The 17,352-nt window shown below is 36.7% G+C and overlaps 1 protein-coding gene across 1 annotated transcript in view; it reads left to right on the forward strand.

The window, feature by feature from the left end:
- The window catches only part of ASXL3 (ASXL transcriptional regulator 3), a 100,086-nt gene that overhangs the window by 30,486 nt on the left and 52,248 nt on the right, over positions 1-17,352 (forward strand). Inside the window, exons 3-4 of the mRNA XM_075214416.1 lie at positions 1,386-1,468; positions 9,805-9,807. Of these exons, the coding sequence (XP_075070517.1) occupies positions 1,386-1,468; positions 9,805-9,807 (86 nt within the window). The remainder of the gene's footprint in view (positions 1-1,385; positions 1,469-9,804; positions 9,808-17,352) is intronic.

Below are 17,352 nucleotides of genomic sequence, written 5' to 3' on the forward strand. Positions count from 1 at the left end.
GACTACTCATGTATTTCTCTGATGGAAAGGTGAGGGTGGAGCATCAAATCCGTTTAAGAAACATGTCTGTTTTTGGAAAGCCCAATATTTCAGCCTGACCCTGTCTTGAATAAGCATTTTGATTGTAATAAGGTTATAGAAGTGTGACTGCTAGTCATCATCTGCATAAAAGTTGCTCTTCACCAGCTCTTGTTCAGTTAAAGCGAGTTAAAGTATTTTGTTTTTGAAACTCTTGGGAAGTCCACGCTCCACTTCTCCTTCTGGCAAATGTAGATCTTTACAAGGAGCTAAGCACATAATACCAAAGTTTGTCTGCTTGAGGGTATATGATACCGCTGCCTCACATATATGTCATAGAGAAGTTAATATGCAGCACTATGATCAAGCTTGAAGAAATTATGATTATCTGGGCTGTGCAATACAGAACAAATGACAGGGGGAAGATTTTCATGTTTTAATGCAGCCCTCAGTACACAGCAGCACACAGAGCTCGCTGCAGCAGTTCTGAAACTTGGAGGAATTAGAAGTTATAAATGCCTACAGCAGCTTTTTCCCCAAAGACACATTCTTCTTTCTCTTCAAAGTTGATGGCATTTGAAACTTGTCTTGCTGGAGTGTTGGAAACAGCTGTATTATGTGCCAATCACTCGTTAAGTCGCATTGTCCTTACTGCCCTTTTCTATTCTTGTACTTTCTAAGAGTAACACCAATATGTGGTTTGTTTTCTTCTCTGGAACATTTTCTTTATAGAGTCAATACAAATGTGTTGCTATGCTTTACCTCCTTTATTTCCAAGAGGATATATTGTTTTTTGGTTTGGTTAATGCTCATTAAATTGTCTTTCTTAGCGTTATAAAATCCTGCAAATTTTGTTGCTAAACTGCATCTCCCCTGATGCTCGGTTTGCTGATTATGGGGTGTCTTGAGGGTATGTAGTTTAGGAACAAGTACAGTATATGATATGTTTTTTCTTGACTTTAAAATGTTTTGCTATCTGTCTTCCCCATTTATTGTCCCATCTCTTTCCTGGATACATTTTTATTATGGTTGAGTTTTTAATATATTATCTCAAAATGGTTTCTCCATATTCATACTTGCACCTAAAATAAAGTTTGATAACCATTAATTACAGCTATGTGATCTACTATTAAGGGTCCTTCCCTTTGTTGCCTTGATCATGCTACTGTCATCAAAATGTTTCGTAGTGCTCCTCACAGTGACTGCAGGACACCCTAGTTGATGGCTCTGACTGTGTATATGATATTATGTTTATCTTTCTGCATAATGGGTTTCTGGATAAGAGATCCCACACCTGTATTTGAACGCTTTACAGCTTGTGTTAAAATAATTACATCAATTTACCATCATTTCTTTTTACCCTACAGGCTTTAGAAAAACATCCCAATTCACCCATGACTGCAAAACAGATTTTGGAAGTCATCCAGAAAGAAGGGTTAAAAGAAACCAGGTGTGTACATTGCGTTGTATTCATCTTCTATGTTTCATGTTTTAAGAGTCTTGATTTGTGACCATACCAAAGCAGGTTGAGCCTATCTTCTGTGATACCACAGTGAGCAAAATATTATCCGAACCCAAAATTTGGGTGGCTGCCATGGACATCAGGTCATTGCGCTGTTCAAGACGATGTGCAGCACATTAGGAAAATGTTTTTACAAGTGCACATGTGGCTTGCTCTTGTCTGCTCATGTTACATGTCCTCCTAGGAAATTAGCATATTGCTTTATTAATGGTGGCTGGTTGACGAGCGTGACTGAACAACAACATGCATAACCATGAGGGATCCAAGCTGTACAGAACACTGCAGTAGTTCCCCGTGGCTCTATGGTGCTTTCCGATAAATACCAGCATGCAGCTGTGAACTACGGCTTTGACTTCATATCCTGTGTAATGATGAATTGATGCAGAAAGGCCTAACACACTAAACGTATTTAAAGAAGAAATAATGCTTAGCAAATACAAAAACAAAACTAGTGATTACGTGTGTGTGTTTGTATATGTATATATGTGTATCCTATAAATATATGTGTCTGTCTGTCTAAGAGAGATATATAGATATCATAAATACACATTCAGTCTGCACTCCATATGAAAATAAAAGTTTTAGATCATTGGCTATAATTACATTTTCAACCTAAATTTTAAATGAATGCAGTTATTTTCTTATAAAGTTATAAAATAAAACACTAAGATGGAGATTCATTTACGGCCAAAGTCCCGCAGTAGTATTACGCAGTGTATTACTGAATGATGCTTTAGTAAAGAGCTTTGATTTTTTGCTCACACCTCCATAGGTGCAAGCACAAGAGTGAAGTTTTAATTACCGCAATTTATGGTAATGCACATATAACCACAATTGAATTTGTCTCTAAATGTATTAACACAATGGTAGAAACACCCAGAAAGAAACATAAACATTGATAGGCCAAGTGTTTCTGCTGTGAGCACACATGAAACATAAAAGGAAGATAAAAACACTTAAAATTTTAGTAAAAGCAGATCATGATAGCCATGTGATAAACAAAAGTAACCCCCCTCAAAATAGTGCAAGCCACCACACTGTCTTTCAGGATGTTCTCTAAAGATGTATTTAAAGAGTTTACAGTTAGTAGAACTGGCAGCGTAGAGCAGGGATACTGTACATGTCAGGCCTATATCAGCAATGATAGATATACAAGGTGCCCAAAACCACCACTGTGTAGGGAACCACTCTGTCTATAAATGGTTCATAATATTTATGATGCACTAAGGGGCATGATTTTGAGAGTGTGCAAAAGTCTATACCATTTTTATTAAGTAATTATATAAATAATCAGGAAGCCCCAGACAGTAATGAATATGGACTAGAAAATTAAAATGTTGTGGTAACATTTGTGATAAAAAAACAAAAACAAACTTGTATCATAGAGTTAAGTATTCTGCATACAAAGCCAATTCCATGAAGATACCTACAAACACACTAGCACACTGTAGTGATATCCGTCATATTATACCTAACAATGTAATGAACTTTGACAGGAGCAAATTGTTTCCACTGCATTGTTTAGGTGGCATTATATTGTTTAGTTGTATAACTCGAGGTGTTTTTGCCATGTATTTACTTGTACAAATTCTGTTTTAGCTGCATCACTTTTAATCGTGTACTTTGTTGAGCTTATATATTGTTTTAATTTGTCTCTATGCTGGGTTGTGCCTGGCATTAGGCTTCTTTTTAATAGAAATATAAAAAAAAATATCAAACTTTGTAGTAAGACAAGTACATTCCGAAATTGAATGTCTGTAGGGAAACATGTTCACTTGCAAGTATCAGCCTTAAATGTAAAGGCTCACAAGACATAGTAAGAAAATACTGTATTCCGGGCATTCCCCCCTCCCCCCCCCCCTTCCCCCCGAGAAATTCTCCCCTGTTCTCCACCATTTTGTGAAGGTCTCTATTGTGGACTTCTGCTCACACTTGGCAGCATACCCATTAGAGGAGTGTGCAATACATTAAATTGACTACATGTAACCCATAGAGAGAGGGAGTAGATGTGGATCACCGGGAATCTCTTGACTAGAAAATCACTTAACAAATTTCATCAAGGAATGTTTGATGCAGGGGCAGTCCCAAAGCAGTGTTTTTCATCTGCCATTGTCAACAAACATTAGGTTATCTGCTAGCATTATAAGGAGCTAATCTTTTGAGTGGTGAATAGAGTCCAAAATGTGCTCCATGATTTTACACTAAAGGTTTACACCACTTTTAGAAATAGTTTAGACCCTGATCCTAGCCACATATGCCAGTATCGGCAAATTTGCCTGAAATAGCTGAATTTGGGGCCACAAAATGATCAGCATATTCAAAAATCTGGATAGCAGTTGACAATTATTATTGACCTGTGTTTGCATTCATTCGCTGATCACACTACAGGGCCCCATGTTATCTGGCTGCTCTGTCCAACAAATCTAGCTGCAATTGTTCCTTGGCAGTCGTCAGGAGTGTGGTCAGCTTGTGTATTTTATATAAAGGGAAGCCTACCTGAATTATAGTTACTATGTAACAGGTGCTCTCACTTTACTGCTAATAAATGGTTTTCATGGGAGCACACCTCCTAACACACACACACTTCATCCTCCTCCAAATGGGGAGTTGGGGATGTTTACTTATATTCTGTCTTAATGTAAACCATTTGTAAGTAGGGAAGAGAGAGTAGAAGATAGTCCGTCTATTATATTGTGTTTCTAATCAACAATTTATGCTAGGTAAAATATTGTTATTTTCGAGAAATGACCCATAGGTTCTAATCTTTTTGTAAAATAATTATCTTTATTTTTTAATTTTATTTTTCTTCTAAAAGTGGACTTGGCTTTCAGGCTGAATCTCTCTCCAAACGCATTCATACTATTTATCTAGTGTTGAAGTAGTTAATATATTCATAATTCTACAATATGCAAAATTCTAACACAAAAAACTCATATACTCAGATATTGGGGTGGTAAAATATTAGTCACTTACTAGGCTGTCCGTTGCCACTTTGTCACACTGGTAGAGAAACCCGAATTGTATAAAGTTTTATAATATGCCGATGTTTGTCCATGCGATATTTAAATTCAGTCTATCAATTCCCATTGAACCAGTGATATTACTAAAATACATATTAGAGGCATCTATTATGCAAGTTGAACAAATATTTTAATACGTTTCAGTGAACTTGTGCATCAGTAATGTCATTGGTTTTTAATAAGTTTATATGGTGCTTCAGTTGTGGCTATATGTTCATTGTATATATTTATTATTATGATATTCTATCCTCTTATCCCATTATGTTAGCAGTACCGGCCTGTCACTTTTGCATTTGCTGGCCATAGACTAATAGCTTTAATTGACAGCAAATACTAAAAGGAATCTATAACGTCTAAAATATATTCTATATACATAATACAGAAATAACTGCTGTTAGAATTTTACACAAGATATTTAGACTGTGAATATAGACAGATGGACATTAACTTGTGTTCATTAGACATAAACATACAAATATAAGAAAAGAGTATTCGTAGAGTTCAAGAGGCAGTATTTACAAGATCAGAGCATTTCTAGTACACGGGACACACATTAACATAGAAGAGAGGATAGGTTACACCTTATTACAGAAAAGGTGATAGATCCATGGAATATTGTTGGGAACTTATGCAGTGGAAGAACACAAGAATGCATGGGACAAACATTTTGCTATTGTTAAATCATTGAAAACAGTAAAGAAATATGACCCCCTGTAATCCCATCCGAAAATAAAAACATAAAACACATAAAAAGAGCAGACTAGATGGACTGGTGTGTTCTTTTCTGCCATCAAATGCTATGCTTCCATCTCTGTGCATTTCATTTTTGGACTGTGTTATTCAGATTCTCCATGTGTGATTGCTCCTTTACCCATTTAATGCTTTACAGCATGTTGCGTGACAAAGTAAAGAGAAATCAAATGTGTTTTTTTCAATATGACATATATCCTATTACTCCTACATATGAGAGAGTCCAGCTCAGGGGCAGCTTTGCTCCAGTGGCTCCAAGTAATTGGTGTGTATTGAGTTATTTTGATAGGTCTACAGCACCTGTGATCTAACATATAGGGGATAATAGACCAGTGACCATTTTTTCCCTTTGTCACAGGGAATTAATATTTCATAAAGGTCCTAATGCTCACTTTCTTTCTGTATTTCTTACCATGTTGCCTTTTATAGACCATTGTGTTTTCTGAAACCTTAGTTAATATATAACTAATATATTGTTTACATAGATATGGTTACGTCTTGTTCACTAGCATTATTGAGGACGTGTCTATTAACATGCTGTCGAAGTCAGCAAATTGGATAAAGTCATTTCAATTAAAGTCGAGCAAACTTGGTTGTCTTTGTCTGAAAAGATGCGTACGGTACGCTACAGCATACAAGGGCACGCTACGGCGTGAAAGGGCGTACACATCCACTACACGTGGCAGCAACAGTAATCGGTCTTTTACCATACATTCGCACAGACACGCATACTAATAAAATAGTATACATTAATGGTAGTTGCAACACATTGTTATGTTGAAATATAGTAGTAGTTATGTGTAATATTAAAGTTACATGCATATTAGTGAAATATACGGAACAGGTTGAAGGAATCATATCATATGTGTTATCATAATAAACCTCTCTACATTTCTCACTTATTGGTTCACTCTGCGAAGGAATCGCAGAGTGCATACACAAGTTATGAATGATAGGGAATTATGAACTACTTAAGACTAGGGAATCTTGGCGGGAAGAGCCGAGCATACCCCCTGGAGGGATGACCCCCTCCTTTGGATTCCTTAGGATGAACTAGCCAATGATTGACAACCCCTTGGATTTTCCTGAGACCTGGACCAATAGATGCAAGCTATACCATCTTCATTGTATTACTGTATTTCTGTGTGTATATAAGCAGCAGCTTCACATCTAGTGTTCAGACATCTTGTCCCCAGACTTCAGGATTGAATGACTGCACACTGGATCCAGAGCGCCTGCGATAAGTAACGGCTGTATTTATTATTACTTCGCTTCAGCATATTATTCTACTTATTGCGAATAAATCTTTGTGCGTTGGAAACACAAATCGAGGTTCGACAATCGTTATTGGTTAGCGACAATACGCACATAACATGCCTACTCTTTAATAGTTAAAATAAAATAATTTAAATGTGAAATCTATACACCTATACAGTAAAACAAAGTTATTCAATCAGAATATCCATGGATGAAATTACACTTTCTGCAATTTCTAAACCCAAGCACAGTACACACTTTACATCCACCTCCAAATATATTATTACTATTACTATTATTATTATTATTACTGTTGTTGTTGTTATTATTAACAGTGCTTTACATAGTGCCAGCATACTTGGTAGCGCCTTACATTTTGGGATAAAACAAAACTGGATATTATAGACAGATATAAGAGGGTTCTGCTCAGAAGCTTACAATCTGTAGGGAAATAGGCGTATGATATGTGATAATGCCACATAATGCATATTGGTCCAGCCAGGTAGCAATGAGAAAAGGGCTTAGTGGGGCTATGTGATCCAGTCAGGGGTTAGAGGGCTATTGAATGTAGAAGGAGAATAAATGTAAGTTTGAGTAGGCTGTGTACAGTGGTAGAAACTTGCTGCAGGTTATAACTCCTCTAACCCCAGCTCTGCCTGTAAACTGTCCTGAACATTGCTCAAAGAATAGTGCAAAGAGCAAATGGTAACACTACAGTGTCCAGATGTTTAAAACTAGTGGAGACTTAGCCAAATAATCTTACATCTGTGAATGCAACTAAAGCTGTCTTCTACCAAGTATGAATACAAGGGGGTGCATGCCTATGTAATCAAACTATTTTCTTTTTTATTTGTAATAGATAAAACTAATGTTTTTTTGCATTTTGCATCACAGAAGATTTTGTGTTTTAAAATTGTACAAATTCCCAAATAAACACATTTATCATCACCATTTATTTATATAGCGCCACTAATTCCACAGTGCTGTACAGAGAACTCATTCACATCAGTCCCTGTCCCATTGGAGCTTACAGTCTAATTCCCTAATATACACACACACAGACAGAGAGACTAGGGTCAATTTGATAGCAGCCAACTAATCTACTGTATTATATTTCATTATGTAAGAAAATGGAGTGAATACTTTTAATACCCACTCTAGGTTTGTGTGTTTCATAGACACTAATACACACTTTCGTGCTTATATGCTCTATTATTATTATTTATAAAAAAAATTGAAAAAAAACATACACCTGTACACGAGCACACACATGTTCATGCACACTCATGTAATAGGAAACAAATGCTTGCACACATACACATACCTATTCATACAGTTCCGCACATTGTTATTTTTACTTTTTTAAATATCAATTTCACTCCTGTCAATGACTGGGTCATTTGTGTCAGTTAAATATAATATAACATTGCAGTTTTATTTCAGATGTAGCTTATATTACTGTGCAATTTGTTTTATAAAACTTATCTATAAGTTCCTCTACAGAGTAACTTTGTAATACACAAGTAAGGGTAATATATGTTTGAACTCCTGTAAATAATAACTGTATAAACGATGAGTTCTGATATACCGCACAAGTTTTCTTAATGAACGCTGAAATGGTTACACGGAATATCACACATCTATAAATGATGTGTATAAGAAGTCACCAAGGAGTTACTTGAACTGCTGTGAATATGGTCATGGTGCTTCACAGTATTTCTGATATATTTTACAGTAAGGAGGTGCATTATCTTGTATATATTCTGTGACTCAGAACTTACTGATTAGAATGTTATTTTGGTTTTTAATATTATTCACTAGGCCTATCTTCATTAATCGTTGTACAAGCAGGTAAACTGTCCACAGGCAATCAGCAGAATAGGTTCAGAATACTTTGCAAAGATGAAAACAATAACTTAGTCCACACAAACTAATAATTTACTTTGGTAATAGTAAGTAGAAGAGAATAAAATATAAAGTATTACTTACCTGCGCCTCATCGATACAACAGTTTGGCAGGTTCCATGATTCCTGTAGTGGTAGTGACAAGCCTTTTTCAAACTAATTGCAAGGTTACATAAGCCCCACCATCCCACAACGCCTCATATTAACAGTCTCCATTACATTTACCAGACACAATGGTGTTTATTCTGTTGTAGAACACTTTTACAATCAGTCATTTGACACATACTGCCAGATCTTCCAAATGGACACTCTGACGTGCACAAAAGGCACATTTTAGCTTTGGTGAGAAACGTAAAAATAGTGAGTACTTTAACAAGCTAAATATCACTCATTACTTCCTCCAGTTAGTGTGTTTTGGTAACTGGTCCAACTTTTGCAGCGTGTATGGAATAAAAATTACACGATGCCGAGTAATGATCCTATTGAAATTAATATGATCATTTATTGTGCATGTTGATAAATTGAGGTGGGAAGAAGACCACTCCCACAAGCTGACAGGGCCCCCTCTGGTCAACTTCTGACCACAATTTTACAAACATCGTCGGACAACACAAACCGGCCCCTTTGAAGCCAGAAGCATGCGTTAATGGATAGATCATTGTAATTGTGGAAATCTAAGAGGTGGCAGTTATATGGAATATGTTAGAAATGCAAAAAATGACCAGGCACTTAGAGGTTCAACCCCACAGACAGATTAGCCGAACACATTATCATCACCATTTATTTATATAGCGCCACTGATTCCAGAGCGCTGTACAGAGAACTCATTTACATCAGTCCCTGCCCCATTGGAGCTTACAGTCTAAATTCCCTAACACACACACACACACACACACACACACACACACAAAGAGACTAGGGTCAATTTTGATAACAGCCAGTTAACCTACCAGTATGTTTTTGGAGTGTGGGAGGAAACCGGAGCACCCGGAGGAAACCCACGCAAACACGGGGAAAACAACATACAAACTCCACACAGACAAGGCCATGGTCGGGAATTGAACTCATGACCCCAGTGCTGTGAGGCAGAAGTGCTAACCACTTAGCCACCGTGCTGCCCCATTATGGAAGCATACTGGAGAAATGAAATATTCCCAATAGCCAAGAAAATATGTTTTGTTTTGTTTTTTATTTTACCTAGTTTCAATGTAAATGAGTTGAGCTATAAAAATATGAGAGTGATATAGTAAATAATGCTAACTAACCATGCTTTCTTTCCTTTCCCTTTTATTTGAATGCACCCGCTGGGTCGTCTGTGTTCCACCCATCTAGAAAGTAAGTCACAAAAATTTTCTTGGCTGTACAGTCGATGTATGTTGCTACATGTACGTGTGTATGTATATGTGTGAAGATATATATATATATATAGTGTATATAGTGTATATTTTCTGTAATAGCTAAGGTAGTTAACTAAGCACGGTCATAAAGCAGCAAGACATGAAAAAATTGAGGTGTGCTTGTTATGTTAATTACTATTTCCTTCTTCAGGCTGCTATTAATGACTTATAATTCTGCAGGATTTGCAGTGTCATGTAACTAACATGGCATCCACAGTTACATGGCAAATGTTGTAGTGAGCTCCTCTGAGCTCAATCTGCTCTGTGCACTGCAAAACACTCCCCCCTCCTTCTTTAATTTCTGCCATCACATGACATGCTGAGAGCTGTAAGCCTGTGTGTGCGGCTTGCAGCCATACTTGTCTTCTCTCCCAAAACATTTTGAAAAAGGCAATACCGACTTAAGAAGGACAGCTAAGATAAATTATGCATTCGTAAACGATATTTAGCCTTTTTTTTATTTAAAAAGCAAGTTATGTGGGATTGCTGCTTTAATTAAAATTTAGAGAAAAAAAATATAGGAATCATGTCTACCCTGCTTTTGGGGTTGCTCAGCCCTAGATGTATCTTTTAACTGAGACATTATTCCATAATATCAGGTGTTTTGAATCATGTATGTTTGCACATAATATATCTTTATATGAAAGAAAATCCTGCATTTTTTGCAATCGGTTAAAATGTTAAATTAAAATTGTAAGTAATCTTTTTTAAAAAAAATTGTGTAACTTCTTTCATTGTATTTTATATTACTGTACTTGTATTGCATAACGTGTACTTAATATATCTGCAGTAATGTAATCTTCACCATGATTTGAAGATTAGAAAAACAATACATGGAAGACATAACTTGTCAATTGTAAACTTGAAGAACGACTGCTCCATAGTGAATGTACATCGCTGCACAGACTAAAAGGGAGTTGTCAGCTACAGCATTTAGTTGTACTAAATAAGTACTCTTTCAGGATCATATTCATTGATTACCATATATTTGTGAAATCTCAAACATATTCTGTAATTTACATTTACAAGTTGGCACAAAAATTGGGGACAGAGGTATTTGGCTTCAGTAAAGAAGATCATTTGAATAAATGCAACCTGGGAGAAAATCAGATTGTTACATAGAAGAGGTTCAGTCCAATTAAAGTTTCAGAGGGATTAGTGAGAGGAGGTTGTACAAGAGGAGTAGAGAAGGACATCGTTGCTGGTGTACAGTTGACATGTAGTAGATCACATCAGGGTTGTAAAAAGGAGCAAATTACTTTGAGACTGAAATTGGATAAAATGTGAATTTGTCAAAATAGTTTTGACATTTAATGGATCAATACCTATTTCATTTAAAAAAGTCTATGTTGACACAGTCGTTGGTTCGTTAGCATTCTTCCTGAAAACACTCACTTCAAAGTTAAAGTAACCAGCTGACTATTTCTGTATCAAATCTCTTCAGGCAGGACAAGCAATTATCCTGTTTTGAAGAAACTACATTTACACAATTACAAATAACAAATGTTCCCTCCAGAGATGAATTCAGGTGCAGAATGGAATATAGAAAAAATTATTGTGTAAAAAATAAATAAAATAAAATATATAATATTAATCAAAATGTCCTAAATTTAAATTGGCCCAGGCTGCTGTATTAAGAGATCGCCTACATATCCCAAAATAGAAAGAGAGCATGCAAAACAAAAATGCAATGGTCTGAAAGCCCTATGGGAAAAATAATAAACTCCAGATACCAAAATAGAAAAATACAGAATAGTGAGCTGCAAGCAACAATCTTGATATAAAAAAATTCACACATTTTTATAGCATAAAATAACAAATACACATACATGAATACAAAAAAATCACAATAATAATAAAATACTGAAATCTCCTAAAAAGAAAAAAATAGATACTCCATAAATATCAGGTGAATCAACATGTAGATATACACTACAATAACCTCCTCCAGATAACGCATAAAAAAGGCTATTAGATTATCCAGATTGTATACAGAATCAATAAAAGTGCTGGTTCAAATAGTGGTACTTATATCAGTACTCGATATCTGTAATGAGTAATCTTATAATCCAACAGACAATCGCTTTTAAATGTTCTTCCCCAATTCCCATGAAATGCAGTCTGAGATTTAAATCACCAGCATCTGCTTTCAAATGCTTTGAAAAAAGTTCGCTGACGAACAAAACGCGTCGTAGCAGCAGCAGCAATTGTAACCTCCTTTCTGGATTTATTGCTCTCTGAGGCATTTTTATGAAATCTGGAGTGGACATACTTTATGCTTTCATACAATTAAGATCCCTGGTACGCGGTATTTGTAGCAAACAACGTGGACTTCATGACTGAAGTTCTAGCCTCCATGTGGGTAGCCATCCGAATGGATACTTATGTCTTTGCATGTTGAATACGGTGATTTATATCTCAGACTTGATTTTCACAGGAATTGGGTAAGAACATTTAAAAGCGATTTTCTGTTGAATTATAAGATTACTCATTACAGATATCGAGTACTGATATATGTACCACTGTTTGAACTGGGACTTTTATTGATGCTGTATACAATCTGGATGATCTAATAGGCGAACAGTCCTCTCAGTACTTTTTTATGCCTTATCTGGAGGAGATTATTGTTGTGTATATCTAAATGTTGATACACCTCATATTTATGGAATATCTATTTTTTTCCTTTTAGAAGACATTTTAGTATTTTTTTCATTGTGAATTTTTTTTTTGTATTTATGTATGTTTTTTTGTTTTATTTTATGCTATTATTATTATCCTTTATTATTATTATTATCCTTTATTTGTTAGGCGCCACAAAAGTTCCGCAGCGCCGTACACAGCACAAACAGTAGACTATACAGGGTGAAACATTACTGAACAATAAACTTAAACAAAAAAAACCAAAACTTCAGAAACTCCAGGCAGGCTAATGCAGTAAAGACGGAGCAGAAGAACAGGTATGGAGACAGGAGGGAAGAGGGCCCTGCTCAAACGATCTTACATCCTAAGGGAGGGTAAACAAAACTCAGGCACAAAGAAAGCCAGTTGAAGTATGTGGGGAGAGAACAGGGTGTCCGAGAGGTGAGAACGAGTGTAGGAGATGAGGGGGTTAGGTGGAAGGTTGGTAGGCTTTGGGGAACATGTGAGTTTTATGTGCCCGTTTGAAGGAGCATAGATTAGGAGAGAGACAGATGGAGCAAGGAAGGTGCTTCCAGTGAAGGGGGGCTGCACGGGAGAAGTCTTGGATTCTGGAGTGGGAAGAGGTGATCAGAGTGGAGGAGAAGCGACGGTCATTGGCCGAGCGCAGGGAGCGGGCAGGAGTGTGAATGGAGAGGAGGTTAGAGCCTTGTAAGTGATGGTCAGGAGTTTGAAAAGGATTCTGTAGGGGACGGGGAGCCAGTGTATGGCGAGGCAGAGCAGGAGCAGTGAGAAAGGAAGATGAGTCTTGCAGCCGCATTGAGTATAGAGCTGAGGGGGGCGAGATGGGAGTGGGGGGAGGTCAGTAAGGAGGAGGTTGCAATAAGCGAGGCGGGACATGATGAGTGCTTGGATGATAGTTTTGGTGGCATCTTGAGAGAAGAAAGGCTGGATGCGGGCAATGTTGCGTAGTTGGAATCGACAGGCTTGGGCAAGGAATTAAATGTGGGAGACAAAAGAGAGAGATGAGTCGAGGATAACGCCCAGGCAGCAAAGTTGGGTGACAGAGGAGATGGTGGTGTTAACAGTGATAGAGAGGTCATGGTGGGAGGGGAGTCTAGGGGGAGGATAGACAATGAGTTCAGTTTTAGCGCTGTGAGTTTTGAGAAAGCGCGAGGACATCCAGGAGGAGATGGCAGAGAGGCAGTCGGATACACGAGAGAGGAGGGTGAAGGAAAGATTGGGCGAGGAGTTGTAGAGTTGAATGTCGTCAGCATAAAGGTGATACTGAAGACCGAAGGAGGTCTTCAGTATCAAATTTTTTTTCAAGACTGTTGCTTGCAGCTTACTATTCTGTTTTTTTCTGCTATTTTGGTATCTGGTGTTTATTATTTTTCCTATAGGGCTTTCAGAGCACTGTATTTTTGTTTTGTATGCCCACAATTAAACATAAACTGTGTAAATAATATGTAATGATAGACAAATACAATCACATTATTTAGCATTAGGTTTATTACCAAAAGGGAGACTACTATTTTTTTATTTATTTGAAACACCTCTCTATTAAAAGCATCAAATAAATACAAACAGGTATCGGACACAGAGGATAAATGAAATAAAAGTGCAGTATGTTATGATGTAACAAGAAAATGCTGATGTACAGTAATTGTACATAAAAATAAGAAAACCTTTCTGTTTTTTTAAAAATGGAGAGAGGGAAGGAAAAGAGGGGTGGACTGAGGGAGAGGGGTTAGCTCTCAGACAGTGAAGTGGCGTTAAAGAATTATAATCTTAGGGTGAGCTTCCCCACAGTGTGCGAGTCCAGATAGCCCTAGTTTTATAGAAAGTAGCGGATGAATTCCTCAAAATACTCATCATAAACTCCATCTCGTAAATATACCAGACCTTTCTCCTGAGGGCAGCTTTGCTTGGTGGATGCTTGTTTTTTTTAAAGAGCTTGTTTTTTTTAAAGAGCTGGCTATTAGACAGGTGGCTGCACTTAAGATGTGCCTAATACATTTGATTAGATGTTTTGGAAGGTTTGCAAAAGACTGAGGGCTAGATTTACTAAGCTGCGGGTTTGAAAAAGTGGGGATGTTGCCTATAGCAACCAATCAGATTCTAGCTTTCATTTATTTAGTGCATTCTACAATATGACAGATAGAATCTGATTGGTTGCTATAGGCAACATCTCCACTTTTTCAAACCCGCAGCTTAGTAAATATACCCCTGAGTGAGTAATACGTATTTGGGGATATCTGTGGCTGTTGTACTTACAATGAGATTTCAAGCCTCAGACCTAAATTTCTGTTTAAATAAACAAGGCCACCAAGAGGAGAAACACGTGGCTAAATCTTTTTCAATCTAGGTAGAACCAGATACCAACGGTATAAAATCTTATACATTTATACATATTTTCTTTAACACACAAATTAATAGAGGATTCAGCTATATCTGTCCATATATCTGACCAGTCTTCTGCATCCAGGACATTATTTAAATCCCTTTCCCAATTAATGAGGAACCCCACTCCATTTAGTATCCATGAACAGTGCTGATGGACTCTAGTGACTGAGAAGTACACTAAAGTCCTAAGTTCAAGCATGGTAGCTTGTATGCTTGAAACAATGTTTTGCTGTGTAGTTCAATTATTTTTGTCAATTTCTTCAGTATTGCATTCATGTTTACCATCATAATTCCCTTTTGGTTATGTACAGACGGATATTTTTTTTTTTTTTAATGCCACAGGTGTTTGTTTGCCCCCCTTCCCTTTAATGCAATGTTTAGCAATAGCTGTCTTGAAAATAAAGTATCTGCATGTTCTAAGCCTCTACCTGTTTTCTAAAGATGCTCATATCCATTCAAGTGTCTCAAATATCTGAATGGTGAAAGCTCTTCAAATGCGAATGGGAGAAAATTCAGGACATAATCTAAAAAATGATTAAGGTGAAGCAGGTTAGTTCATTGTTAAATACTATTATTAAAAAAAAGCATGATAATCAGATACCTGATGACATTCTCTGGATAGAAAGGATTCCTATATCCAGTTCTGCGTAGCTCACATATACTACAGGGCCAAAAGTTTGTGGACCTCTGAACATCACATCCATATATGCTTGTTGAGCAACTCATTCTAAAACCATGGGCATTAATATAGATTTGGTCCCTTATTTGCTGCTATAACAGTCTTCACTCTTCCGGGAAGGCTTTCGACTAGAATATAGAACATGGCTGCAGGGATTTGTATCCATTCATCCACAAGAGCATTAGTGAGGTCAGGCACAGATGTTGGGTGGTTAGACCTGGCTAACAGTCTGCTTTCCAATTCATACTGAAGGTATTTGGAATTGAGGACCGGGCTCTATGCAGGCCAGTTAAGTTCTATTTATTAAGAAACCATCACACCAAGCCTTCATATTCCCAAATACAATCATCTAAATTTACTCGTTATTGTGCAATTATCTAGAATATTGAGTCCAACACGCAAGGTAAAAGAAGAAAATGTGTCTTCGATTGGGACACTCTGTGAACTAAATTTCACAAATACAGCTAATATTACAATCTTTACTGGTATTCATTTAAAAACATAGGCGTTTACTTATCCCTTATTACTGTCATTGCTAGCGAAATATTGTTAAAAAAATAATTGCATTAAGTGTAATAAAAATATGTTTTAAAATAACAATATCAACTGTCAAACCTTGCTATGCTGTATGTTTCATTACCAGATTATTTATGTATGGTATGAATTGACCATCTGTTTTATTCATATAATCCAGATCATTTATTTGTTGCTGTGGACTATCCCACTTCAATTGTTTATGCCCTCTCTCCCTGCTTATATTCACTGGGTAGGGGCACAAAATGACTTACTAAGTCTCTACACACAATATAATCTATATGTTTCACTTTGTGTGTCTGCTAGCTTCTAGAGCATTAATCTATTGTATTCATTATATATCAATCATACCTATATGATAGATTAAATTATTCGATCTCTTGCCCACAGCTGTACTCTGTACTATAAGACAGCTCTCATCTATGGGCTATATATTATACTTAAGAGATTGTATCTCACTTTTCATCTCACAGCTCTTTATTTTAAATCATATTCGCCCTAACTGAAGTTAGCATTCGTGCTGAATTTAAGCATAGTTTCTGACAGACACGTCAAATCATTTCACATAGTAAGGTGAATGCCGACGCGCGTTTCACTAACTCGCTATTTCAAGGCAACCCAGAGTAAGGTCTTGACAGGTTATTTTTAATAATTTACTCCACCCATAACCATGACATTTAGATCTGTTTGTAGATCTAAACATCATTGATATGGTAGGACCCCACTCGGCTGTGGGGAATGTGGTAATTAGTAATTTTGAAACCTCTGGAGTGGTAACTTTGTCACCACACTAATCCCAATATATTGGACATGGGTCACCAAGACTGCCTACTCAGTATAACAAAATAGAATGTGGGGAGGAAGACACATTTGAGTTTATGTTCTATATTTCATTTGACCTTACCAAAGCCAGCATTGGTGTTAATGAATAGAGATATGCAATTAAATCTGCTTCTTTACAGAATTACTTCTGGTCATGCATATTACTGAGCGTTTTTATTTTTGGCATTCTTACTGTGGAAATTGTGCAATGATTTTTAAATATCTTTTGATTCCCATTAGTATTATATTATTTTACTTTTAGGTGGTTAGCATGTAGGTTTTAATAATGCCTGTTGAGCTCTCATCTGACAATGCTCAGATAGCATGAGGCGTGTAAGGTATCAAGGCAAGGTTTATGGATATGTATATGTATTCCAGAGGCATTGCAACAAATTCTGATAATTT

This window comes from Mixophyes fleayi, chromosome 5 (assembly GCF_038048845.1).
Source record: "Mixophyes fleayi isolate aMixFle1 chromosome 5, aMixFle1.hap1, whole genome shotgun sequence".
In the NCBI taxonomy this organism is placed as follows: Eukaryota; Metazoa; Chordata; class Amphibia; order Anura; family Limnodynastidae; genus Mixophyes; species Mixophyes fleayi.